The 26,187-nt window shown below is 32.8% G+C and overlaps 2 protein-coding genes across 7 annotated transcripts; one reads left to right on the forward strand and one right to left on the reverse strand.

The window, feature by feature from the left end:
• Window positions 1–9,898: 9,898 nt before the first annotated feature.
• Window positions 9,899–13,644, forward strand: LOC110265021 (zinc finger BED domain-containing protein RICESLEEPER 2-like). The gene is made up of 6 exons (XM_088494589.1): window positions 9,899–9,906; window positions 10,446–10,915; window positions 11,429–12,677; window positions 12,723–13,053; window positions 13,134–13,452; window positions 13,541–13,644. Exons 1-6 carry the CDS (start codon window positions 9,899–9,901, stop codon window positions 13,642–13,644), a joined length of 2,481 nt encoding a protein of 826 aa, XP_088350715.1.
• A 3,393-nt stretch (window positions 13,645–17,037) lies between these two features.
• Window positions 17,038–24,529, reverse strand: LOC107606953 (uncharacterized). Of its 6 annotated transcripts, none has more exons than XM_088494223.1 (15): window positions 24,061–24,529; window positions 23,342–23,865; window positions 22,683–23,051; window positions 22,530–22,601; window positions 22,276–22,356; window positions 22,086–22,123; window positions 21,878–21,965; window positions 21,661–21,807; window positions 20,828–21,013; window positions 20,673–20,752; window positions 20,494–20,566; window positions 20,273–20,374; window positions 18,773–18,878; window positions 17,972–18,059; window positions 17,038–17,533 (listed from the first exon to the last, which is right to left on the reverse strand). In XM_088494223.1, exons 1-15 carry the CDS (start codon window positions 24,299–24,301, stop codon window positions 17,347–17,349), a joined length of 2,382 nt encoding a protein of 793 aa, XP_088350349.1. In that variant the 5' UTR covers window positions 24,302–24,529; the 3' UTR covers window positions 17,038–17,346. The 6 variants fall into 6 exon arrangements, with proteins under 6 accessions (XP_088350349.1, XP_088350347.1, XP_088350346.1 ...); XM_088494221.1 differs by having other exon boundaries at window positions 23,342–23,871; window positions 24,061–24,437; XM_088494220.1 differs by having other exon boundaries at window positions 22,683–23,072; window positions 24,061–24,415.
• Window positions 24,530–26,187: the final 1,658 nt, after the last annotated feature.

Genomic DNA, 26,187 nt, shown 5'->3' on the forward strand with positions numbered 1-26,187 from the left:
AGCTTGCTCCCACTAGTGCACCTGTCTTTTCACCTCAACTGTATTGCTTCGTACTGCATCGTTCCTGAAGATGGTACGGAGAGAAGGGTGAGAAACAAAATTTTCTCAGTAGTTTTTATCTATATGGTGTCATCGTATCCATCCCCAGCCACTCCGAGTTTTAAAATAAAAACAGTGATGATGCAATGTTGTTCAATTATTATTTTCAAAAGTCTTGATTAGTCGGAACGGTGTGACTTTTAGATGCTTCTCATTTACTTATGTTATGACATGTGTAATGCATACAAGATGTCTATAGCGTTAAAACATATAAAGGTAACTCATAAACCTTGGTATGATGTTCTCATAGGCCATAAAGCAAGACGAAATAAATAATAAATAAGAGAAGAATAGTAACATTGCCATAGATAAGTCAAACAGAATAGATCTGAATAAAATAAAGATCTTAACCAACCAATATCATACATCATACAAAAGGAACTTTGGAAAAAAAGAAGGATCTTTGAATGCAATAATAAACATAATCATAAATAAAAAAAAAGATAAAAGAAGAACAATCATGATCACTCTTTTCATTGTACTTTTCATTACTTTTTTTCGTAGCTTTTATAGAAGGTATTGAGCTCAAACCGGTATAAAAGGTGGGAGTCCCCTTCCCTTACCGAAGGTTCTTATCCCAAACGTTTTGGCGATCACCTTCCCATACCAAAAGATCATATCGATATCTTGTCTTTGGGGGTCACCTTCCCTTACCGAAGGATCATTCCCTCAGTTCAATTTAAAATCAAGGTTATTTAGACATACACAAGAAAAGAGTTATATCAACAAAGATATCTTATTATATAAATTTGATGGGAGTTTCCTTCCCTTACCGAAGGTTCCCAAAAGTTTGCCGATCACCTTCCCTTACCGAAGGATCATCTCGATTATCTTGTCTTTAGGGGTCACCTTCCCTTACCGAAGGATCATTCCCTCAGTTCTTTAATGCACATAAGACTGTTATTACAATGCATAACATGTATGAAGAAAAGAGACATTATATTGTGACATACAATGCTAACATATATATTCAAAAATATTTAAAATATGACATATAAAAATTAGCACAAGAACCCCCTACCTCGAGTGAAGTTCTGCTAGGTATTCCGATGCAAATAGATGCGCTTTGTTAGTGAAGAGAGACTTGTTTCATGGCTAGACTTTGTGTATACTAGAATGTTTTGTATAGAAAAATGGAATAGAATGAGAAAGGAAGGATCAAATAGCTCTCAGGCATGTGCAGATTATGTTAGGAGGCATTTAGGTGAAATCTTCAATCTGGATCGTCACTTTGTGAGCCCTATAACTTTTTTTACGTTTGGAATTTGGAATTAGCTATTAGATATAAATTTATAGAGAATTAAATTAGCTTTAAAACTATTTTTAAACGAAGTAAATCGGATAACCACAGCTTGAGATATTCCCAAAATACTGTTAGCATATTAGGCTGGCTGATAAGAGCGCGATTTTCTACTCTGAACTCGTAACCGATTTATCTATCTAATTTAATTTGAATTTGATTTATAATGAACTTAAGGAATAGAGCTAGTATTCTTATCTTTTTATATAACAAAATATCATTCAAATCTAATAAATGTAGAATTAGTTATGACTATGTTTTACAAGGTTGTTTACTGTCGGTTAGAGATTTACTACCACTAGTGCTTTCATATGTTTACATTTTAAATTCAAATCTTAAATCATTACCATTTTAATTAATTAATTAGTTATTAAAAAAATGACTTGATTCAAAAAGTTGGGATGTTACATTCTCACCACCTTAAAAAAAATTTTGTCCTCAAAATTTGTGTCTCCTAAGAAGATACTAATTCAACCTCACTTATCCTAGTAGATTTTATCTACTTTTTCTTTCTATAGGGATATATCATATATGATAGTTCTAACATAAGTAAGTTCAATAAAGAAAACACAAAGACATGCATGTACTCTCGGTAAAAGACTTTAAAAAAATGAATTTGCATATGAAAACTTGGATGATAAACATATTGTATGCATGTAAAAGAAGGGAAGAAAGGAATAATGCTATAAAGATAACAGGGCATCATACGACAACAATATAGATGATAAATAATAGAATAGAACATGACGAATGCCAAACATATATAAAAAGGTAATAAAACATAATTTCCTACTATTTTTTTAAATAAATATATATATATATATATATATATATATATATATATATATATATATATTTTGGAATGTCTCATGTGTATTTTTTATGTCTTTAAATATGAGTAGGGTGTTCTTAGACAATCCATATTTTGACCTTTAACACATGCACATTTTGATAAAATAGTTATGGCAATAAGGCTCAAACAAAAACTTTTAGGGGGCACACTAACATTGACTATTAGATGATTACATATCACATAGAAAAGATTTCATTGTATAATACTAATTATAACTAAATGATAATAATTTAATCTGGCAAACATAGAATATGGCCCTATGGGATCGAATGGCTCTGATACCAAAATGTAACACCCTAATACTTTTAAACTGAGTTAATCTTTATTTGGATTATATTTAGTAGTTGATATTCAAAACCTTGCGAAATTTTTCGTTTAAAACAAATGTGAAATAAAATAATTTATAAATAAAAATATTGAATAATTAATTTTTATTAGAATAGTTACTAGTTGAAAAATATAAGTGGATTTGAAAATACTAACATGAAAAAACCGGTGTGCTAAACTATGAAGGCACAACAATGACAAGCTTTACTCATACCAAATAAAAAAGGAAACATAATAGTTACAATTGCAATCAGTCAATAAGGATAAAACAAGACACATAGAAAATTCTAATTCTCTTAATTTGTTTATCTATGGCTAAAACAATCGCATATTCTTCCTTCTTAAGGTAAACGTTTAATGTTTTGTATCTACGTCCTCGATAGCTTGCTCCCACTAGTGCACCTGTCTTTTCACCTCAATTGTATTGCTTCGTACTGCATCGTTCCTGAAGATGGTACGGAGAGAGGGGTGAGAAACAAAAATTTCTCAGTAGTTTTTATCTATATGGTGTCATCGTATCCATCCCCAGCCACTCCGAGTTTTAAAATAAAAACAGTGATGATGCAATATTTTTCAATTATTATTTTCAAAAGTCTTGATTAGTCGGAGCGGTGTGACTTTTAGATGCTTCTCATTTACTTATGTTATGACATGTGTAATGCATACAAAATGTCTATAGCGTTAAAACATATAAAGGTAACTCATAAACCTTGGTATGATGTTCTCATAGGCCATAAAGCAAGACGAAATAAATAATAAATAAGAGAAGAATAGTAACATTGCCAAAGATAAGTCAAACAGAATAGATCTGAATAAAATAAAGATATCAACCAACCAATATCATACATCATACAAAAGGAACTTTGGAAAAAAAGAAGGATCTTTGAATGCAATAATAAACATAATCATAAATAAAAAAAAAAGATAAAAGAAGAACAATCATGATCACTCTTTTCATTGTACTTTTTATTACTGTTTTTCGTAGCTTTTATGGAAGGTATTGAGCTCAAACCGGTATAAAAGGTGGGAGCCCCCTTCCCTTACCGAAAGTTCTTATCCCAAACGTTTTGGCGATCATCTTCCCTTACCGAAGGATCATCTCAATCGATCACCTTCCCTTACCGAAGGATCATTCCCTCAGTTCAATTTACAATCAAGGTTATTTAGACATACACAAGAAAAGAGTTATATCAACAAAGATATCTTATTATATAAAATTGATGGGAGTTTCCTTCCCTTACCGAAGGTTCCCAAAAGTTTGCCGATCACCTTCCCTTACCGAAGGATCATCTCGATTATCTTGTCTTTGGGGGTCACCTTCCCTTACCGAAGGATCATTCCCTCAGTTCTTTAATGCACATAAGACTGTTATTACAATGCATAACATGTATGAAGAAAAGAGACATTATATTGTGACGTGCAATGCTAACATATATATTCAAAAATATTTAAAATATGACATATAAAAATTAGCACAAGAACCCCCTACCTCGAGTGAAGTTCCGCTAGGTATTCCGATGCAAATAGATGTGCTTTGTTAGTGAAGAGAGACTTATTTCATGTCTAGAATTTGTGTATACTAGAATGTTTTGTATAGAAAAAGGGAATAGAATGAGAAAGGAAGGATCAAATAGCTCTCAGGCATGTGCAGATTATGTTAGGAGGCATTTAGGTGAAATCTTCAATTTGGATCATCACTTTGTGAGCCCTATAACGTTTTCTACGTTTGGAATTTGAAATTAGCTATTAGAGATAAATTTATAGAGAATTGAATTAGCTTTAAAAGGAATCTTAAACAAAGTAAATCGAATAACCAGAGCTTGGGATATATCCGAAATACTATTAGTATATCAGGCTGACTGATAAGAGCGCGATTTTCTACTCTGAACTCGTAACCGATTTATCTATCTAATTTAATTTGAATTTGATTTTATACTGAACTTAAGGAATAGAGCTAGTATTCTTCTCTTTTTATATAACAAAATATCATTCAAATCTAATAAATGTAGAATTAGTTATGACTATGTTTTAAAAGGTTGTTTACTGTCGGTTAGAGATTTACTACCACTAGTGCTTTCATATGTTTACATTTTAAATTCAAATCTTAAATCATTACCATTTTAATTAATTAATTAGTTATTAAAAAAATGACTTGATTCAAAAGTTAGGATGTTACATCCAGCCCAAACCTAACCAATCACGGCCTCCGGGTCAATATATAATCAAATCACGGTCTCTAGCCCAAATCAAATCACCTCGTCCTACAACCCAATTCAAAACAATTCACCATCTAAACTCAATCTCAAACAAAATCGATCACAAACACAAGCAAATTCAAGGCAAACACATATAAAGAACAGTTACAGCAAGTATCACAGATACCAGTTGAACAGAATTCATCAGATAGGCAAACCAAAACACTTAAGCTCACCCAAACAAAGCACAGCAATACAACATGATGCATGCCTGTCCTACTGGCCATGAGCTCACGTGTTAGTTACTTTGTCAGAACCCGACGCATCTAGTAGCTAACCCGGATATCGTCCTCTTAAAAACTGGTGAGTGGTACAGTACCACGATACTCACCTGGTGAGAAGTAAACCACCTCGATCCCCACCATCTGCGGGCAGTAAACCACCTCGATCCCCACAGACATTTTCAATTGGAAAACAGCACACATGTGGGCGGTAAATAATGATGATCCCCACCATCTGCGGGCAGTAAACCACCACGATCCCCACAGACATTGCGACACTGGACAAGCGGTACACCACCACGATCCTTGTCAGGTCAAAATTCACATTCAGAACCACATCTTTCTTAAAATCTTGACCCGGAGCAAGTGGGACTAAGCCACAACCTTTGCGTACTGTCCAGGTGTTTCAAATATCAAAATTTCTCTTTTAAGAACAATTCAGATCCATTTCTTTTTTATAACACTTCTTTTCACCAAAACAAAAGTCTCAAATCAACCTCACAATAAATCATCTTTTCATAATAAAACCAAAATCAAATATTATGATTCTTAAACCAAAGTTTCCTTTAAATAACACTTCAAACAAAGTCTCAGAGTTTTATAAAAATTTCGGCAGCATCTCCTCTAAAACTCGGACTTTGTCACCCTTCTCGGATCCCATCAAACCATTTCTCAACCTTTTTTCAACCATTTTCAATAACTCAAACTAATTCCAATATCAGAAATCATTTTCAAATCTCAATTCATTACTAAAAATTCAAATCAATCCCAATGTCAAAATCATTTCCAATATCTCAAATCATTTCCATAATCAAATCATTACCACAATAAAACCTACGAATTCGATTTTCAATAAACCATATTCACAATAACTCAACTCGAGAAAAATCAACAAAAATCCTGAATATAAGCAATCAATTCCATCAATCATAATAATTCAGCCACAATTATCAAAACATGTTCAAATACCCGATGATCAATTTATCACAATCCAAAAACCAATCCAAAAATCACCAACTCAACCAAGTCAATCAGATAAATATTCACCTCCATCCAAAGCAGTTCAGTTCAATTTATAAAATGTACGAAATCATAACAATATATTTTTCATATTAATATCAACTTACAACAATCCTTGACGTACCTCGATTAACCGAACTCAGGAATCAAACGTGACACACCCACTTATTCCAAATTAACAGCAACAGCGACAATGGCATTAGAACCAGCAGTAGCAACAGCAGTAACATCAATACTGAACAACAACAGTTTATTCTGACATAAATTAAAATTAACATGAAATGGACATTAGGAAAACAAATTATCATGGTGAAGGAGGCAAAACAAATTCAGTCTCACCATGAAGAGCAGAAAACCCTAATGGAATAGGGGCGAGGCAGAATGGAGAATGGATCTGAGCTTAACAGGGCAGAACGCAAAGCATGATCATAGCAGTGGAAAGATAGCTCCACTCAACTTCTGTGACGTTATCCTTGAGCTCTACGGTGACACCCTTAATCAACGGCAATGAGATTCACTTGATACTGCTGATAAGTATTGACCAAATTTATTATTCCTTAAGTAATTTGGTTTATTTATTAGTTTATTTTGGTTTATTTTGTAGAATTTAATGTTGGGGAAGTACAACCATGAATACATTGATCCAAACACCAAGAAGGCCTACCAAATCAATGAATTTAAGGACTACCTGTCTTTTCTTGACAGAAAAAAAAATCACATCGCATCCATTTATAAGTTGTAATTTCTAAAACTTCTTTAATAATTTTGTCGTTTGCTATCATTTAGACTGAAAGATTCTATCCTTTTCCGAAACTTCATCTGTTTACACCATTTTGCAATAGAGGCCATTGGTGGTTGTGGATTGGTGATGTTAAGAAGAAGGTCTTTCATGTGCTTGATCCCATCAAGAAAAAAGATATAGCTAAAGAAAGAAAAGCTTTGAATAAATTTGTTGTAAGTTATTTACTTAATACATATTTTTATTGTAAGTTATCTCTTATTTCTAGCCATTCTGCTCTGATTAAATCATATCAATCACTCTTTGTGCCTCATTGAGCATTATTTGTGGGTTTAGTTTCGTTCAATTATTACTAAATTAAACTACACTTTTTGTGTTCTTTTCAAGCCTTAATAATATCCCAAATAAGGGTCAATGCTGGGGTAACACTTTTGGTGGACAACGAAGAGGGCGTTGAAGTACCATATATTACGATCAGTGGTCAACGAACATTGTATAAATCTTCCTATTATCCTTTCTTTGCTATAGTACTATTATTAATGTGTTTTACTGTGCATTTCTGTATCTCTCCTATTAATTATATTTTACTTTCTTATTTATTTATTGGTTATGATTGTGAAATATATGTCATGAAATGGTTGAAAATAATTGATCCCCAAAAAGATTAAAAATGGGAAATACAAATGTAAAAAATTGAAATAGGTAAGTATCATTAAACATAGTTGATCTTCTACTTCTAAATTAATAAATTCCGGTTCATTTCTTATTTCATTTAGGTTCATATTAAGTAATTTCTTTTAATTGAATTGTAGGAAGAAGTAGATACTTTCAGGTAGGAATATAGTCCAACCATTCTCTTAGACAAGGTAAATAAATTGAGAGACAAAGTCATTGAGATATCTAAGCCATAAGAATCCCAAAGCCATCTGCTACCCTCTCAAATCCTTTTTGAAAATTCTCATCTTGTGATATAGAAAGTAAATAGGTTCAATTAACATTAATTTGTAATTAATACTAATTTGTAAGGAATTGTAAATAGACAAACACTTCTTTGACTCGTTGTAAATGTTAATTTATATATTTGAAAATCTTTTCTTAAATTCTTTTTGATTTATTTGTTAGAAATGTCTGGGCTGTATTGAGATCACACTAATTTAAATGAATCTAGGCTCACACTGAATAGGTTAAATGTATTTATCAAACCTCAAGAGCGGCAAAAATACAAATGAACTGAAATGTATACACGAAATGAACCAAAAAATGAATCCTTATTATATGACTATTCAATTACAGAAACACCTAAACTGTTTTTTTGCCACAACACAATTGCAAAAGTTAATTTGAAAAATCAAAAAGTGACTATTCAATAAAACATAACATATATCAAAAATTAACCCTCATTATATGACTAGAACTCAAATGAACCGAAATTACATGAATCAAAATATATTCTAATAAACACCTAAAACTATTTACCACAACACAATTATAACAACTATTTTGAAAAATCAAAACGTGACTATTCAATAAAACATAACACAAATCAGAAATTAACCCTCATTTTCATCAAAGGGGAAACATTATATTATCAAAATTTATTTTAATAAACACCGAAACTTCTATCATCCTCTCCGGGATAATTCATATCATGTGCATGATAAAAGTTGGAGCTTGACTGAATCATTGATCCACATCTAAAAGGTTCAACTGCAAAAAGAAATAAATCATATATTAGCAAAATGCACAATAGTATGTTTCCTAATCAAAAGTAAATCAATATTACCTCACTTAGAGTTGGCTTTTTCTTTTTCTTTGTTGCATTTGTGATCTTTTTTTTCATACCTGACCCTAGTCTTTTCTTAGGACGTCCTCTTGTTCTAACACGTGGGGTCTTTGAAGGTCGTTAACATCATTCAACGTAGCGTCTTCATGAGATAACGAACCTTTACTTTTACTTTTTGTTTGATATTCTTGTATCTCAGTCATAACATTATAAAAAAATCCCAGTGCAAAATTCCAGTCAGCTCCTCGGATTCTGATACAAATTCACAAATATTGTGGGAGCGAAACACCAAATTATCAAACACTTCTTGGCTCTAATAGAGGCTCATCTTGTCTGCTCTTGATATCTGTGTGCTTCCTCTTTACGTTCTTACTCCAGCGCTCCAATATATTTTTTGGTGCCACTTTATCTACTCGTTCAAAGCTTAAGGCACTCAGAGAATGACGGCACAATATATCCCTTGACTCAAACAACAAGCATTGGCACTTTACTTTGCATGATATTGCATCGTATGTAACAACAAACTTGTTGAATGTTGAGTTAGAAACCTGCTCTACAACTTCATATGCTGTAAAACCTAGAGTGAAATGCCTTGATCTTGTGATGCAATTCACCTTTCCTCTAAATTGTGCTTGAACTTCCCTGAACTTCTCGTAAGTATACATGTGCTGAAATGGAGTCTCTATTGGTGATTTTGTTGCACATGATATCACAGTATGAAAATTTGCAACATCAAATTTGCTCTATCTTTGCTCTCTGCTTCCTAGGCAATTATCATATTACTTCATAAATTGAATCAAGGAGCTATTGCGTGTGATAAAATTGTTAAAAATAGTATGCATGCTCTCACTCCTTTGTGTGCTTCTCATCCCGGCCCATAAGTGGTGATCGAGATAAACTGGAATCCATCAATGATGATCTTCTTATAACTCTGCAAAAATAGGACACAATTCAAAAATCAGACAAAAAAATGAACCGAAAGTTATACCATTTCAAACCGAAAAAATAACAACATCTCTGTTTCAACTCAAAATGCATATTTGATATAGTGATCAACTTCAAGGTTAAGCTCAAAAAAGAAATTTTGATTCTTCTCTTTCATTCTTAATAAGTACTTGCCAAATTCTTTGGCATCATCTTGTTCAGAAATATTCTGTACATCTCTTGTAATGTAAATTCTCACATCTTTTTCAATAAAATTTAGTTCACGATGACCACCCGCTACTGTTACAAATGACTGATATGTTTTACTCGGTCTGATTTTGGCTTCCTCGTTATTTTCAATGGTACGACGCACAAACATGGTTAGGTCCCTATGTTGTTTAAGCATCTCTGTTTGATTTGGACATCAAGGGTATGAATGATTCAAAACAACTTTAGAAATGATCTAAAGACCAACGTCCTTCAATATATGTAGATAAATCCTGGTTGGACAGTTTATTCCTGCTGAGGGGTTTGTCTTCAGAGTTAGAGATATCTTGGATTTTCACTTCCCCTCTCTACTACATGTAGGCGTGGTAAACGGGCCTTAATCCGCCGGGCAGGCCCGCGTAACTCGCCAAAAAAGGCGGGTTGGGCTGGAAATTTGGGACCGCCAAAAGACAAAAGCCCGCCTAACCCAAACCGCTTAAACCGTGTGCTTTGGCGGGCTTTGGCGGGGCGGGACGGGCTTCCCCGGCGAGCTGATGCTTTTTTTTTTAAGGCTGAACGCCTGAACCCATGAACCTAGACCCAGAACCCATAAACCCACCCACCCCCTACCCGACCCGACCCAATCCCCATTCCCCAGCGAAACGGCTGAAACCCTAATGAATCCCCAAGACGGCAAGACCTAATCCCTAATTCCAGATTTGCAGCTTCCTCACTCCTCAGTTCCTCGTCAGTACTCAGTCGTCACTCTCACTCGTCTCCAATCTCCTCGACGGCTCTCAGCCTCTCACTCGGTTCCTCAGTTCCTCAGTTCTTGCGTTTCTCACCGTCAGTTCCTCAGTTCCTCACCGTCACTCTCAGTCTCTCACTCGGTCATCCTCAGCTCCTCACCGTCACTCACAGTCTCTCACTTCCATCGTCCATCGACCTCAGCTCGAACTTCAGAGTTCCGTCCTCACCCCTGACGGTCTCTGAGTCGGAGTCAGTTCCTCACCGTCGATCTTCGGTCGTCGTGGCCTACTGGGTTATAGCCACCGCTGCTGCTCCGTCTGGCCGTCGTCGCTACTGCCTGCTGGTCTCGGTCCTGGGCTCCTGGGTCTTGTCCTCTGACTCTGCTGGTCTCGCTCTCCGTCACGGCTGCTCCTCGCCTCCTCTGTGGCTCTGTCCTGGTCCTCGCCTCCTCTGGTTAGTTTTCTGGCTTAGGGTTTGAGATTCATCAATTTAGGCTTGTTTGTTGTGTTTTGTGCTATTTGATATAGGTAAATTAGGGTTGATATTTGGTTGAGTTTTGATTATGGTTGATATTTGGTTAAATCTGATTATGGTTGAGTTTTGATGATGGTTGATAATGGTTGATATTTGCCTATTTGGTTAAATCTGATGCAAATTCAGAAATTGTTTCTTATTTTTTGTGTTGTTTGATAATGGTTGAGTTTTGAATATGGTTGATAATGGTTGATATTTGGTTAAATACTTGAATCTGATGCGGATTCAGAAATTGTTTCCTATTTTTTGTGTTATTTCATAATGGTTGAGTTTTGATTATGGTTGATAATGGTTGATATTTGGCTGAATACTTGAATCTGATGCGGATTCAGAAATTGTTTGCTGTTTTTTGTATGGTTTGCTAATGGTTGAAAAACCTAGTTCATATAAACAATTTACATTTACTTTTATTTCAGGAAATATGAATTCTGAAACTGTGAGTAACCTTGTTACTACTGGAGTTAGTTCTGAGGCTGCTCCGGTCGAGGTTGATGAACCTAGTTCGAAAAGGCTGAGACCAGCAACCTCCGATGTTTGGAATTTTTTCAAAAAGCTCGGTCCAGATAAGGATGGAGTAGAACATGCTGAGTGTAAAGGATGCAAGAAAGTGTTTAAAGCTGGAGGTAAGCGATATGGCACTTTTACTATAAAACGGCATCTTGATAGTTGTACTCAAATTAAGCATGAAGATATTGGTCAGACTATAGCAGAATTACAACTTAAAATGGGTTCACTTAAGATTGATTCAGGAGTGGCTAGAGATATGTTTGCTGGGTATGTAGTTGCTGGGGATAAGCCTTTTAATATGGTTGATGATAGAAGATTTAGAAATTGGGTGAAATATATTAGTCCAACTTTGAAACTTCCTTCTAGGAATACGGTTAAGGCTGACATAGTGAAAGTTCACAAGAGAGAAGCTGTGAAACTTAAAAAAAATTTAGTTTCCATTCCAAATAGAATTTGCTTAACATCTGATCTTTGGACTTCCAGTACCAATGAAGGGTTTATATGTTTGACTGCACATTTTGTTGATGAGAACTGGAAATTACAGAGTAAAATTCTCAATTTTTGTCATATGCCTCCTCCTCACACAGGATTTGAATTGTCTTCTAAAATCTTTACGCTTTTGACTGAGTGGAAAGTTGATAAAAAGATTTTTTTCATTACTTTGGATAATGCTTCTTCTAATGATACTTGTGTTGAACACTTGAAAAGTACTTTGGATGTGCATGGTTCATTGTTGTGTGGTGGTGAATTCTTTCATGTTTGTTGCTCTGCTCATATTTTAAATCTTATTGTCCAAGATAGAATGAAAATATGTGGTGATGCAGTGTATAAGATTAGAGAGTCTATTAAGTTTCTGAGAAAATCTGAAATTCGAATGGTTAAGTTTAAAGAATGTTTTGAAGATATTGAGGGACTTGAGTATACGACTGCATTATGTTTAGATGTTCCTACTAGGTGGAATTCACTTTATGCAATGCTTGCAAGTGCTATTCCTTATAAGAAAGCTTTTGAAATGTATAAAGTAAAAGAAGCTGGGTTTAGGGAGTATTGTCCTTCATCAGATGAGTGGAGAAGAACTGAAAAGATATGTGATTTCTTGTTACCATTTTACGAAACTACCAAGTTGATGTCTGAAACTTCTTACCCAACATCTAACTTGTATTTTTTATGAGTTTGACAAATTCAGCTTATTTTAATGAATAGTTTGAAGAATGATGAAGTGCTTATAAGGAACATGAGAGAAAAAATGATGATTAAGTTCAAGAAATATTGGGAAGAATACAGTGTTGTTCTTGCATTTGGGGCAGTTCTTGATCCTAGATTTAAACTCAACACTTTGATTCATTGCTATAATGAGATTGATCCTATTAGTACTAAAGACAAAGTAGAGCATGTGAAGAGTAAGTTATACAAGCTTTTTGAGGTTTATGACCAAAATTCCTCTACAACTGTAGAGAGTTCTTCCCAACTTTCAAGTAATTTTTCTCAAGCAACATCTTCTGCAATTGGAACTCAGCTTATTAAAATTGTTGGTGTAAGTATTTTTATCTACTTGATTATATGTATTTTTTATTTTTCATACTTTTTTATTCATATATTGTTTGTAATGCAAAGGATTTGATGTCCCGTAATCAAGAAGTTGAAGTGAAAAGTGGAAAGAACCAACTGGATATTTATTTGAGTGAGGCAACATTATTTTACAATGATGCAATCATTGATGTTTTGCAATGGTGGAAAGACAACCATTATCGTTTTCCAACACTATCACTAATGGCACGAGTTTTGTTGAGTATTCCTATTACTACCGTGGCTTCAAAATCTGCATTTAGCATGGGTTCTCATGTTTTGAATAAGTATAGAAGTCGTTTGTTGTCAGATAATGTTGAAGCAGTGATTTGCACCAGAAATTGGATACGTGGATATGATGATTTTGGTATATTATATTTATGACATACATACTTGAGTGATTTTGAACATTATTATGTACTATTTTGCTAATATATTTATTTACTTTTTTCTAGAGGAAGATAAATATCAGGAAGATATTGCAAAAGGAGAAGGCTATTCTTCAGGAGTTGGTTCCAATGATGTTATTGACTTATATGAAGATGAAGATGAAAATTAAGTGTATTGAATTAAGTTTAATTTGCTTTGAAGACTATTTATAATTATGTTTTTGGACTTTGGATTATATATTTATTTTATCTATGGGACTATTTATAACTATGTTTTTGTATTTTGGATAATTGGATTATGTTTATTTATTTTGAAGACTATTTATATTTAATATTTGTATTTATATTGATTTTTTTTGTGACTGTATTTATATTGATTAAAATAGAAGATATTAGATATGTCCTTATAAAAAAAATAGGTGGGCTTAGCCCGCCAGCCCGCCAGCTCACCATTAGGCGGGGCGGGCCAGCCCGCCAGAGAGCGGGCTTCCGGCGGGACGGGGCGGGCTTCCCCGCCTGACACCCCTAACTACATGTAATTAAGTGATTCTTAATTTCATCTCCCTTCCGAGTGGTGTTTCTTATTTTCGTAGAAAAACCAGCAAGTTTGGAATAATCTTTATAGAACTTTCCAGCTTCTTCGAGTGTCTTGAAAGTCATCCCAATCTTTGGGACAAATTGTTCATTGACAACACATTTAGACTGTAAAATGAACCGAAATATTTTCATAACAAGACCATTGTGTAATAATCAATAAACCGAAATATGTGCATTCTATAAATTCATAAATTCCTGCATTTTATCCAAATTCTAATTCATAAACAATACCTATTTTAGCAAACAAAGACGAAATTATTCATTATCACTTTATTCAATTGTATTCCATTCCATTTAATTTAAAATTGTTGAAGAATGAACCGAAATACTATCATAACAAGACCATTGTGTAATAACAAATGAACCGAAAAGTGTCCATTATATAAATTCAAATTCAGAAACTCCTGCATTCTAGAATGAAGCGAAAATATTATCAAAACAAAACCATTGTATAATACCAAATGAACCAAAAAATGTGTTTATAAACAACACTGGTTTTAGCAATGAAAAATAAAAATATTCATTATCACTTTATTCAATTGCATTTCTTTTCATTCAATTCAAAATTGTTGAAGAATGAAACTAGATAAAATGAAGACCGATCCAAACCTCGTCCAATTGATTCGATTCAGAAGAATAATCCAAATCACTCTCATTCAATTGATTTGAACTTGAATCATTCATTGTTTTGATACAGAAGAATAATATGCTATTCGATTCAGAAGAATAATATGCTATTCAAATGCAAATCAAAATCTGAAGAGAAAGAGAAGAAATCAGAGGAGAAACACAACGAAAACGAAGAAAAGAACGAAAATCTGAAGAGAAATCAGAGAAAACAAAGAAGAACGAAAAAGCTTTACATTGAAGAAGAACGAAAAAGGAAACTTTACGTTGAAGAAGTTTACATTAAAAGTCTGTTATGAAAGCATGAAAAAAAAGGTGACACAGCCATGAAAAAAAATAACATGGTTGAACTTGCTTAGAGAAATTACCTAGATACAGAGCATTATTGTTTGCACAATTCTAACTTGCTTGATTTGTCATCTTTGATTGATTCCTACTTGCTCATTATAATGATTAGTTATACTAGAAAATAATCAATTATGTTTGTCACAAGGTAATTAATCAATACTTAACTCAACAGCTATTATTCTCTAAGTAAAGTTCATAAATTGACATGGAACTAGATTGAGAGTTTTTACTTCCTGGTTTATGAGAATATAATAAAGAGCAGAAATAGTATTATTGCCATAATATTCTTCTTCTTTTTAATACATTGTTATATTATTCTTAAGAGAAAATTATATTGAATTGTTTATATATGAGTGATTTTTGGACAAATTAATTGTAATTTAAACTTAACACCGTGTAGTTCATGTTTAAAAAATAATTGTCAAAAAAATAATAGAAGACATGTGTTATTATGTCCATGTTTTCGAGGTAGTATTTAAAAAAGAGATTGAAATTAAAGAATTGAGACTAAATTAAGTTTTTGTATTATATTTGGTATAAATTATACATATATCTTAGTATCCTGTTTAATTCAAAATAAATATAAATATAAAATAAAAATATTTACTAAATTATCATTAGTTATTAAAAAAATATTAAAATTTTAGTTCACGTCCACAAAAAACTCCAATCTCTTGGATTGCATTTAGTTTTAAGAATAGGACAATTGAATATTGAGAACAAAATACAAAAGATAGAAACATAAATTAGTATTTTTATACTTTGTTTGGGAATAAACTAGAATAAATTATGAAAATTTAATTTATTCATTTTTTATTAAAAAAAAGTAAAAAGAAAAATATAATGATAAAAAAATTATGAAATTTTGATAAAAAAAAATAATGAAAGAAAAAATAAAAAAAAATAAGTTATCTCTTGTTAGTGTCTTTGTATCTTTCGTATTAGAAAAAATACAAAATACACTAATTTAGTATCTCTAGACATAATGTCTCTATTCATGTTTTATTTGTTGAACATAATTTTGTGTCTCCACTTTGAAAGTACTGATGAGACTAACATTTTGTATCTCGGAATTAAAATTTTGTATTTTAATACTAAAATTTTAATTTTAATCTCTGACCGTCAAACATAATACTGCGTCTAGTCTCAATCTCTAAAAATAAACACTACCTAAAGGACATAGATACTAACCAAACACTACCATATTTGTTGTCCGACTCGTGAAGCAATATTACAGAGATTAAGGAGCACAAATACCGCTTTTATTTTTTAGATAATCTTGGCAATGGTGATTACCATCAACATGACACAGTAGAGATGAAGTCCAAATTTATAATGTAATAGAAGCCGTTTGTAACTATTTCTTCGAATGTAATCTTTTAAAAATAAAAATCGCTAGAAAGGATTTTCCTTTTATAGAAATCAATGGTTGTGATCTGTGCTTTACAGAAATCGCTAGTAGCAATTTTCATCATGAAAATATTTAAAATTTTAAAATCTAGAGATGATAGCAAACAATTTTATTAGATTCTGACATAGTCAATATTTAAAGAGATTTTACAAAAAGTCACCGTATTTGATGAATTTACACGATACATTTCAATATAGAAAATAAAATAGCCACGAACACAAGTGGAAGAGTTCAAGTGAAATTAAAGTTATAAATAAAAGTAATAATGTAAAAGTCTAATTATGCATACCTAAATCAATTTGACCAATTTATGGTTTCAAATTTATCAAATATATATCATCATAAAGTTAACGATTTTTTTTTTTTACAAAAAGGTAATACCACAATAACAAAAAGTAAACGCATTAAAAATTTAGAATTTATTTTTAAATTACAGTTTTATTTCAATTTTAAAATTTTAAATCATAAACCCTAAACTTTAAAAAGAAATAAAGTTACTAATTTAAAAGTTAGTTGTTTATCTTTATCCTTATTCATACGAGAAATATGAAATGTGAAGGCGACATGTGTAATCAGAAAATTGGACTAACTGCATTACTGCAAAGAGACTAATACTAGCATAACACATCAAGGAGAAATTTATAAAGATAACGATCTATAAACTACGTGGGGACCCTACCTGCATGGTGCATTTAAATTTGACAAATCTCACCCAACAACTAGCTAATTAATTTCATGATTTGTGGGAGACCCCGTGCTTGGCCTTCTATACAAAAAAACTACAATCAAACCACCATATAATGTAAAAATACACATGGCAAGATCTATTGCCAATCTACCAACATCCAAAGATTTCAAGATTGGATAGGAGACATCCAAAAAGTGATGATCATGGGGATAAAATGCAAGCATGAACCACCTGGGAAATGCACCGAGAAAGCCTCATGATTCTTGAATACCCAACACTTACAGTTTTAACTGCAGTCCTTATTTCAGCTACAAGGGATGGTGACTTCTGCTCCCCACTAGCAGCATCATGTATCCGGCAAGGAAGGATACTTACAGGATAGACCCCACTGCTTGGAAACATTTTGTCAAACTAGTCAGTGTCCTTGGCATATAAAGCTTATCTGATTCTGTGGTACTATTTTGGCCACACACAAAAAATGTGAAAAACTAAAAATAGCAATAAATTTAATTATATAAGATGAACGCTGAATCACTCGGTTTGTTAAGGCGGCCATAACATTAGATCATACCAAAATAATAACATAAAACAACAACAATGAAATCTTATCCCACCATGTGGAATCGGCTACATGGACAAAAAAATGCCATTGTGCCCTATCATCATGTATCATGTATGTAATAAGATTTTTTATACATAGATTTTGCTTGACCACCAAATGTATAGAATATTTTCAGCAAGTATGAATTATGAAACATTATTAACAAGGATGATCTTGGATGAATAAGACATTAGATAACTAAAGCACAGAAGGAGCAGGATTTACCATCTCAAGCACGTCATATCAAGGGTTACTTTCACCTTCTTGCCACTACGAAAGTCAATAAAAAATAGCAGCAAATCCAGCTGCTCATCTACAATATAAGGAAACATTAGATCAGAGAGGAACTCTAGCTTTTGTCCTTATCAATATCAGACAAAAGTAGCGATCATATTCGAAAAGTCATTAAAAATAGTGCAACTTAAGTTATCTATTGTGGCAAAAAAGTAATAGTACCCTATTTTATCCCTCAAATTATGCATTTAACATCACAATAATTTTCCAAAGATCACTGTCACCAGACTCAGATTCAATATCATTAGACAACAGGTCCTTTTTGAGCCACTAATTCCGACCTCCATAAAGATGGTGGTGTTTCATATCTTTCTAGGACTTACTAAAATTAGGTTTTACTATGAAAATTAAAATCCTTGTGTTGCAGGGAAGTTTCAATCTGCTCTGCAGACTAATATGATCATGTCTTCTCCCTGATCCCCATCTCTCTCCTCTCCATTTCAATAATTTTCCTCCCAGTCTATTTTGTTTGCTTTTGCTTTTTCTTAAATAACTATTCAAATATTGTATGCTTCTCCAAAACGATAGTGAAGTTTCTTCAATTTTGACCAAGCAAAAATATTTACAGCTAAAAACCGGAAGAAACACAAGACACCGAGAATCAACATAAGCATGTTAGAAAGGGGAAGGCAGGAACAGTTTTCAGACGAACATTGGAACAATTCCCAAAGATAATTTAGGATCCAACTCTATAGTTCAAAGTAATGCTGTAAGGAGTAGAAACTTGCTCACCTGATTGAGAATAGAATTTTGCTTCAACCATATTTGTAGTCTCTATCTGAGCTAACTGAATCTCCTCAACCACATCTAGCAAATTACTCAACAAAGAACTTGTTACCTGCATAGAACAACATAGTGAACAGCAACATTATGGAAAACACCCCAGTACTTAGTAGTCAATTATTTAATGGTTAACTGGAAACAATGAGTGCCATTGCTAATTTGCTATTTGCTTGCTTTGCATAATTGCATGCTAAGTTGTTATATGTGCATACAAAATTTTTTCCCCCTTCTTTGGAAGATATTATTAAAAGGGATGCAACTATCTATTCATGTAACATACTCTATCTAGTGAAATAAGGCTTTCTGTTGTTGTTGTTGTTATTATGTTTTCTTTTCTTTTCTTGTTAAAATATTTTATCCTATCTTCAATAGTCCCTTATATTCATTTGACTAGGATTGGAATCTAATAACCTAATTACCAGGATAAACAGAGGTTAGTGCTTTGCTTTTTGCGGCCTACCATACATCATTCAATCTAGTATCCTATAATCCTAATGTTAAGATTCTCTATTTTATCTTTTCCTCCTTTATACACTTCAGATGAATGTAAAAAATACACAGATAAAACAGACATAACAAGAAAGAACGAACGGCCATTGTCTAACTTATGCTTAACAAGGACACAAATATGATATGACAAGCTTACATACAAATTAAATGAACAAAAAAATACAAGCACATTGTGTGTTGCGCGTAATTTCATGAAAAGCTAGAATCCAACATCAAATGGAAATGGCAAGATATGCTGTTCAACCCACTCACATACAACCATTAGTGACAGCTTCAATACACTTTTTTTTATTGAAAAACAAAGGATAAAAGAGAAGGAAAAAGAATTGAAGTTTCCATGCTCGTTTGACAAGAAGCAACCCAGGCATACTCTAGAATATTTACTTTCTCCTATTTGTCAGCCTCTATCTAACAGTTATATACTAGAAGGTATAGGTATAAGGGGTTGGATTTTAGTTTTTATAAAACTCCTGCTCCATCTGAAGCAATTTTTGCATATCTAATGCTCTGGGTCAGTATTTGGGTAGATTTTCACAGTAATCCTGGTTTTTGTACTAAAATAAATGCAGAATTCTAGGGATCTCTCTAGCTTCTTCACCTTGCTTGCCAACAAGAATGTCATTTGGAGTCAGAATCTAGTGCAAATTTTTTAGCCAAATAAGGATATTTTAATTCCGAGAACTCATCCTTAAGAGCAAATTTCATAAAACAAATATCTGACTGGATCACTAACACCACCACCATCATCATCTACAATATAAATAGAAAATTTTATGAAAAAAAAAAAACGCTTGTGAAGATTGGGATAATTTGACTTAGAGAAAATAAATAATTAGTGATGGATATGGAACCGAGAAGGAAAATATGAGAAATTCTACTCCTACAGAAATAAATTTGCTAAATGCTAAGGCAAACAACATATGAAGTGAAGTAACTGACCTGTGTTTCTTGCACCAAATCTTTTGTATGAGCATAACTTTTAGTGGTATGAGGATTTAGGACAAGCATAAATGCAAAAAGAGCATCCATGTCTGGAAAGGTCTGAATACCAAAAGAAGAAATAAATAAATAAAAGAGATGGAAAAGGTATGTTTTACCCATGGAAGAAAAGAAAAAGGTATGATCACATAGTGAAACAGTGTAATCATGTATCAAGCTACCTTCACAATTTTCATATCATTCAATTTACTTGAAACTACTATGCTTGTTGATGGACAATCGCTTACTGTGAACCTACACATTTCACCAAAATAAATAGGCACGTGCAACACTCAGTTATCATATAACTCCAATACAAATATCAGTAAGGATTTAGGAAGCAGATAAAGATCCAACTAACCTCTGCATAACATAATCATAATAGTTGAGAAAAACTCGGTAACTACCCTCCACAAGCTCAAAACCATCAATGTTCCACAACTAAAATACAAAAATGTCAATTAGAAGAATATTTTATTTAAAAGCATTCACAAGAATTACAGAGACTTGAAAGACCTGCAAATTCTGGAATATACACTTGCACGATATTCTCCTCTTCAAATAAAGATGAACAGATCTTATGGTGTCAGCAAAGCTTTGATGACTTTCCATCTTGCAATACGTACAAAAGTACTCTTTTAAGGATTTTGCTTTCCAATCTAAAATTTCAATCTCCTTCCTCATTGTAGTGAGACTAGAAACCTATCATTATCCAATAAGAGGTTCATAATTATCAAGAAACAACAAACAAACCTTTCATAATCCATTGTTCCTGCTGCATCAACCAACTATGAACAGGACTATGAATAGCAAGAAATGGAAAACACATCTTACATACAAGAGATTATTCATGCAAAAAATACAGAAGACAACTACATGTTAAATAGGAACTGTTTTAAGCATAATTCACAAACGACAAAGAAGACCTACAAAGTGATTGCCAATGTATTCAGTACATTATTTCATAAGAGAAACACTTTTTTATGTAAATCATTTCTCAGATATAGAAATTTGCTTGGACAAGATTTTGGAAGGTGGAATAAGATTTTTTTAAAAAAAAACAAAAGGCAGTTCCCTGCATTTTATGAAAACTATAAATAATTTCTTCCCAAAATAATTAATTAATGAGATATGCGCGTAAAAGAGAGATGAAGTACGAGAATTTTGCAACTGCACACTACTACTTTTCATAGAAGATCTCTCATAAACTCAATTAGTTAGGCTATCTATTATATATGTGTTTGAGTAAGTGTGAGTGTGAGTGTGAGTGTGACTCAGATTATATTTTAAAATAAATAAATAAATAAAAAGAACAGTAAAGAAAAGAAAAAGGAGAGAGGTGGAAACACCTGAAACTTCCCCCCAGAATTGAGCAAGATGGAATGGAAGTGGCTATCACTCCCTTGATTTATAGCATCATGCTTAGACAAACCGGGAGTGCCACTTAATTTCATCATTTGAAACTCCTGGAGTCCACTGCTCAACTGTAACTTTTTCTGTGAATAATGAGAGTGCATGTCATCATCTGCAAGGCATTGCTAGAAAGCAAACATGATTGAGAAATACCAGTAATCTCTCACGCTTAATATGCATTAATTGTAGTTTTGCTTTCCCATATGCTATATTGAACAGCAAACTTCTTGCTTCCACAAATCTACAAAACATTACTTTACAATGCCAATAATCATTAACCCAAACAATTTCATAAAGTTACCTGCATCAAAGAATATAATTTACATTTTTTAACTGACTCAGTCAAACAACATAAACATACCTTTTATGCCCAACAACTTTCAATTGGTCAGCTGTTTTCTGCAAGAACAACATCAATTATGTTGACAATGAATAGAATATCAGCCTTTGATATTGTCTCAGGTGAAGTATTATGTTCTAATCACTATAAAATCATTAAATGTAAGCTTGATCAAAATGTATAACTAGAAAAGTGAAACCATCCAACAGACCTGACAATGAATTTCAGAACAAAAGGCATCACAGATGTTAACTTTCTGCAATTGAACCAAAGTATCTTCCAGCATGCTAATCTAAAAATTGACGTAAAATATGAATGAATTATTTTATATGATAACCAAATAAGAGGAAATTTAGAAGTGTTATAAATTTTGGAAAGACAACATCCACAAGTATTCAGATGATATCACTTTCAAATTCTACAGATGTTTTATGAAACTAAATTGCATGAAAGTAAGGGACATACCATTCTCAAATTGAGCTTATCAATTGAAGGAGAAAGCAACAGGTTTGTAGCACATGAGAAATTTTTTACAATCTGCAAGGCAACTAAAATATTAAGATTTAAGAGGCAATAGACTCAACTGATTTAACCCTTGAAATAAAACAGTGATCATACATCAGCCCATGTTTTCCTTGTTTGATTGTCCAGCTTCCCTTTTTCACTTCTCATAACACCTGTTTGCTGCAAAACCAATTGTTGGTCACTCTTCCAACCATTATGGAGCTGTGGACTTGCGTCAATCCTCCCTGATTCATCCATGATCTTTCGACCTCTTGGCATCTCAAAACTTTTTCTTTTCTTCTGAGCAGAAATCCGGGCACTAAAATCATCTCCATCTAAGTTGCCCTCATGAGACAACTCTTGCATATTACCATGGCACAATTGTAATCCTCTCAGGCGCTCTTTCAGGGAATTCATCGACGGAGTTGACACTTCTCGGATACAGTTGGTCGCATCTATAACTCCCTTAGCAGGACTCTTATCCTGTTTCCTTTCCAATACACACTATAAGTCACTCAAAAACCAATATCAGTATAAATTGCAAATCAACAAGCTCTAATGAGGGAGATGCTATTGCCATTTTGCTCAAAAGGTTCTGGAAAAAAAGGAGGGTAAGTTTTTCAGTTTAAGAAAACATGTTCTAGCTTTAGGAAAATTGTTCCTAAACTAAGAATTAAGATACATCTTCCTTTCCCTCTCCTTTCCTTCCAAAACAGCCAAACCCTCCACCAATTCTAAATCTACATCAACTACTAACACAAGATGCTCCTTACATTGATCAAAGAATCAGCAGTTCTAATCGAAGCATCAGCACCAATACCAATACCAGCACTATTGTCATCATCACCTTTGCTGTATACAAAGTCTTCTTCTGTTGATAAACCATAAGCGCTCCTGTTTGATATCTCCAAGAAAGAACAGGCATCCTTGCTTCCTTCAGCTGAAATTGCACCTAACGAAGGAGACATTCTGTCATAATCATACCTAAATGGATAATCTTTATCCTCCACCACAGTCATGTCGTTTGAATCTCTAGCTCCACTCGCTGAATCGCCGTCACAAATCTCGTTCCTTGCGTCGCTGAGCGTCATGAAGCTTCCTTCAGTAGTACTAGTAACAGCAGGGATCCAATTCTGGCTTGGCGTTCTGAGATCATCGGAATCTGACCTCGCGAGGCTCCGATAGTGCATCGAGAACGCAGTTGAATCCATGGTGACATCGTCGGAGAAACCGGGATCAGGACCCGACAACCGTCCAGGTTCAATGAAACTAGCCAAAACGGGACCGTGAAAAGCTTCTGCTGCTACAAAATTATCAATAACTGAATAGTTTCATATTACACTACAAATCCTATGGCAGTTACAGGTACAGTTGGACTGCGATTATCACAGTTACGAAAACAAAATTACAAAAAAAATTAAATAAATAAAGAGAGATGCAGTTAAGTAGAGCAGCCACAGAAAATAAAAAAAAAAGGCGAATCGGAACTTGCCATCGTCATCGGTGGAAGCAGTGGCGGTTCTGAGAGGAGAAAGAGGCGAAGCGGTTGGTCTCAGGAAGGGACTAGAAACGACGTTGTTGTGGTCATCGAGCGGAGGAGTTTGTTCGGCGGCGTCGGAGGGGAAGAGATGGATGGAGGTGATCTCGTTGTCGGCGAAGCTGACGCGGCGGGCGGTTTTATTCACCGGCGCGGCGGTTCCGTCTTCCGTTTCGGTGTTGCCGAGGGGCTCCATCGCAATTTGAAATTGAAAACAGTAGTATACTCTATTCCCTCTATTCTATTCTGTCTCGTTCTGATTCAAATATTTCGGATTGGGCTTTTTTTTTTTTTTCTTTGCGCGAAAGATGATATTTGACACACACTTTTATATGAATTTCAAGTAATTGAAATTGCGAGTTTCCTGCGAGGCGTATTGGGCTTTTAGCTTATGCTCTACCCATTCCTCCTCGGCTCGAAACTTGCGCTATGGCTTCGTTTGGTTTCTTGCTAAACATAACGAGGTATTACAAAATATCTCTCTTTTTGTTTTAAAAAATATGTTATTAATAATTTTGTTTTAAAAAATATGTTATTTACAAAGTTGTAATATTTTCTTTTGACATATTAAGAAAAATATTTGGTGCTATTTACAAAGTTATGAGAGTTGAATTAGTTGAAAATTTGTTCAAAGTCTCAAACATTCAATAGTCCAACCTCTATAAAATGAATTTAATTAAAGAGTTTATTTTGATATATATTAATAGTATAAAATATTTTATATCGTTGTCATTTTATTTTACAGAATTAAATATATGTATAAAATTATTTTATATTGACAGTATATTAAAATTAAATTATTAATTAAATATATAACGAAATAAAAGATATTAAGAATCAACATTTTTCAATCAATAAAATAGTCATTAATTGATCATTAAAAAAAATATCTAAAATTAAAAATAATGAAAATATGCAAAACTTAATGAAAAAATTAAAAGTGAAACAAAATATAACTAATTTAGGATATAAAATTTAGAATTTAAAGTTTAAAATATAGAATTTAGGTTTAGAATATAAGAATTAGGGTTTAAGTTTAAAATTTTTGGTGACCAATGATGAGTAGCCGGAGGCAGCTGAAGATGATTATTGATAGCTAGTAGTAGTAGGTAAAATTATAGTGTTGAGAGAAAAAAAAATAGAGTGAAAGAATAATTTTAAAAAAATGTTACTTTTAATTTTGTTTTATTAGACTATTTTACAATCCAATACTTGTTGGTTGAATGTTGTTATTTTTCTAGCATTGTTGATAATAAAATTATTAAAAATATAAGAGTATAAAATTAAAATATATTTTAAAGATTATATTTAAAACTTTATATTGATATTTTAAATATTGTTAACATTTTATTTATATATATTGAACAAAGGTCAACTACAATAATTATATGTATAATAAGATACTGTTTTACTCAAATTTTGTTGATGTTTAAAAGAAACTATGGATATTTCAATATTGCAATGGTAACGTCAATAGAAATTAAAAGAATGAAATTAATAAATAAGCAAAGAAATAGTTAATATTTAAAATAAACGGTGAATATCTCAATATCGCAATTGTAACGTCAATAGAAATTAAAAGGAATAAAATTAGTAAATAAACAAAGAAATATAAGGTGCCAAAGGCAAAGTAAATTGCAAAAATTAAAAGAAATAGAAAATTAAAGAAAGGATGAAGAAGAAAAGCTAAAGGTAAAAGAAAAGAACACGTAAAAGTAGAAAAATTTTATTAATAAAAATTAGAAAGAAGCAAATTATAAGTGTTTGAGTTTAAAAAAATTATTTAAAATTTTCAATTTTTACTCTGTGATGTCAACGGGTTGAGAATATTTTTAAGTATTTTTCAAAAGAACTAACCTCCCTACAATGTTTGCTTAAAACTCTATTTATAAACTAACCTAATGCTTAATTGACAGTTATTTCTATAAAATTTTTACCAGTTTTTTTTTTCTAAACTTGAATTAACTGTTCCCGCTCTAATTTCTTTGACGATCGTTCTGCAATCTACTTTAACATTCTATGTTGATAGCTCCTCCTGCACATAGCATGTCCTATAATTCAGGTCTAATTCAAATTTTGAAA

This window comes from Arachis ipaensis, chromosome B7 (assembly GCF_059453495.1).
Source record: "Arachis ipaensis isolate K30076 ecotype BB chromosome B7, ASM5945349v1, whole genome shotgun sequence".
NCBI classification, from domain to species: Eukaryota; Viridiplantae; Streptophyta; class Magnoliopsida; order Fabales; family Fabaceae; genus Arachis; species Arachis ipaensis.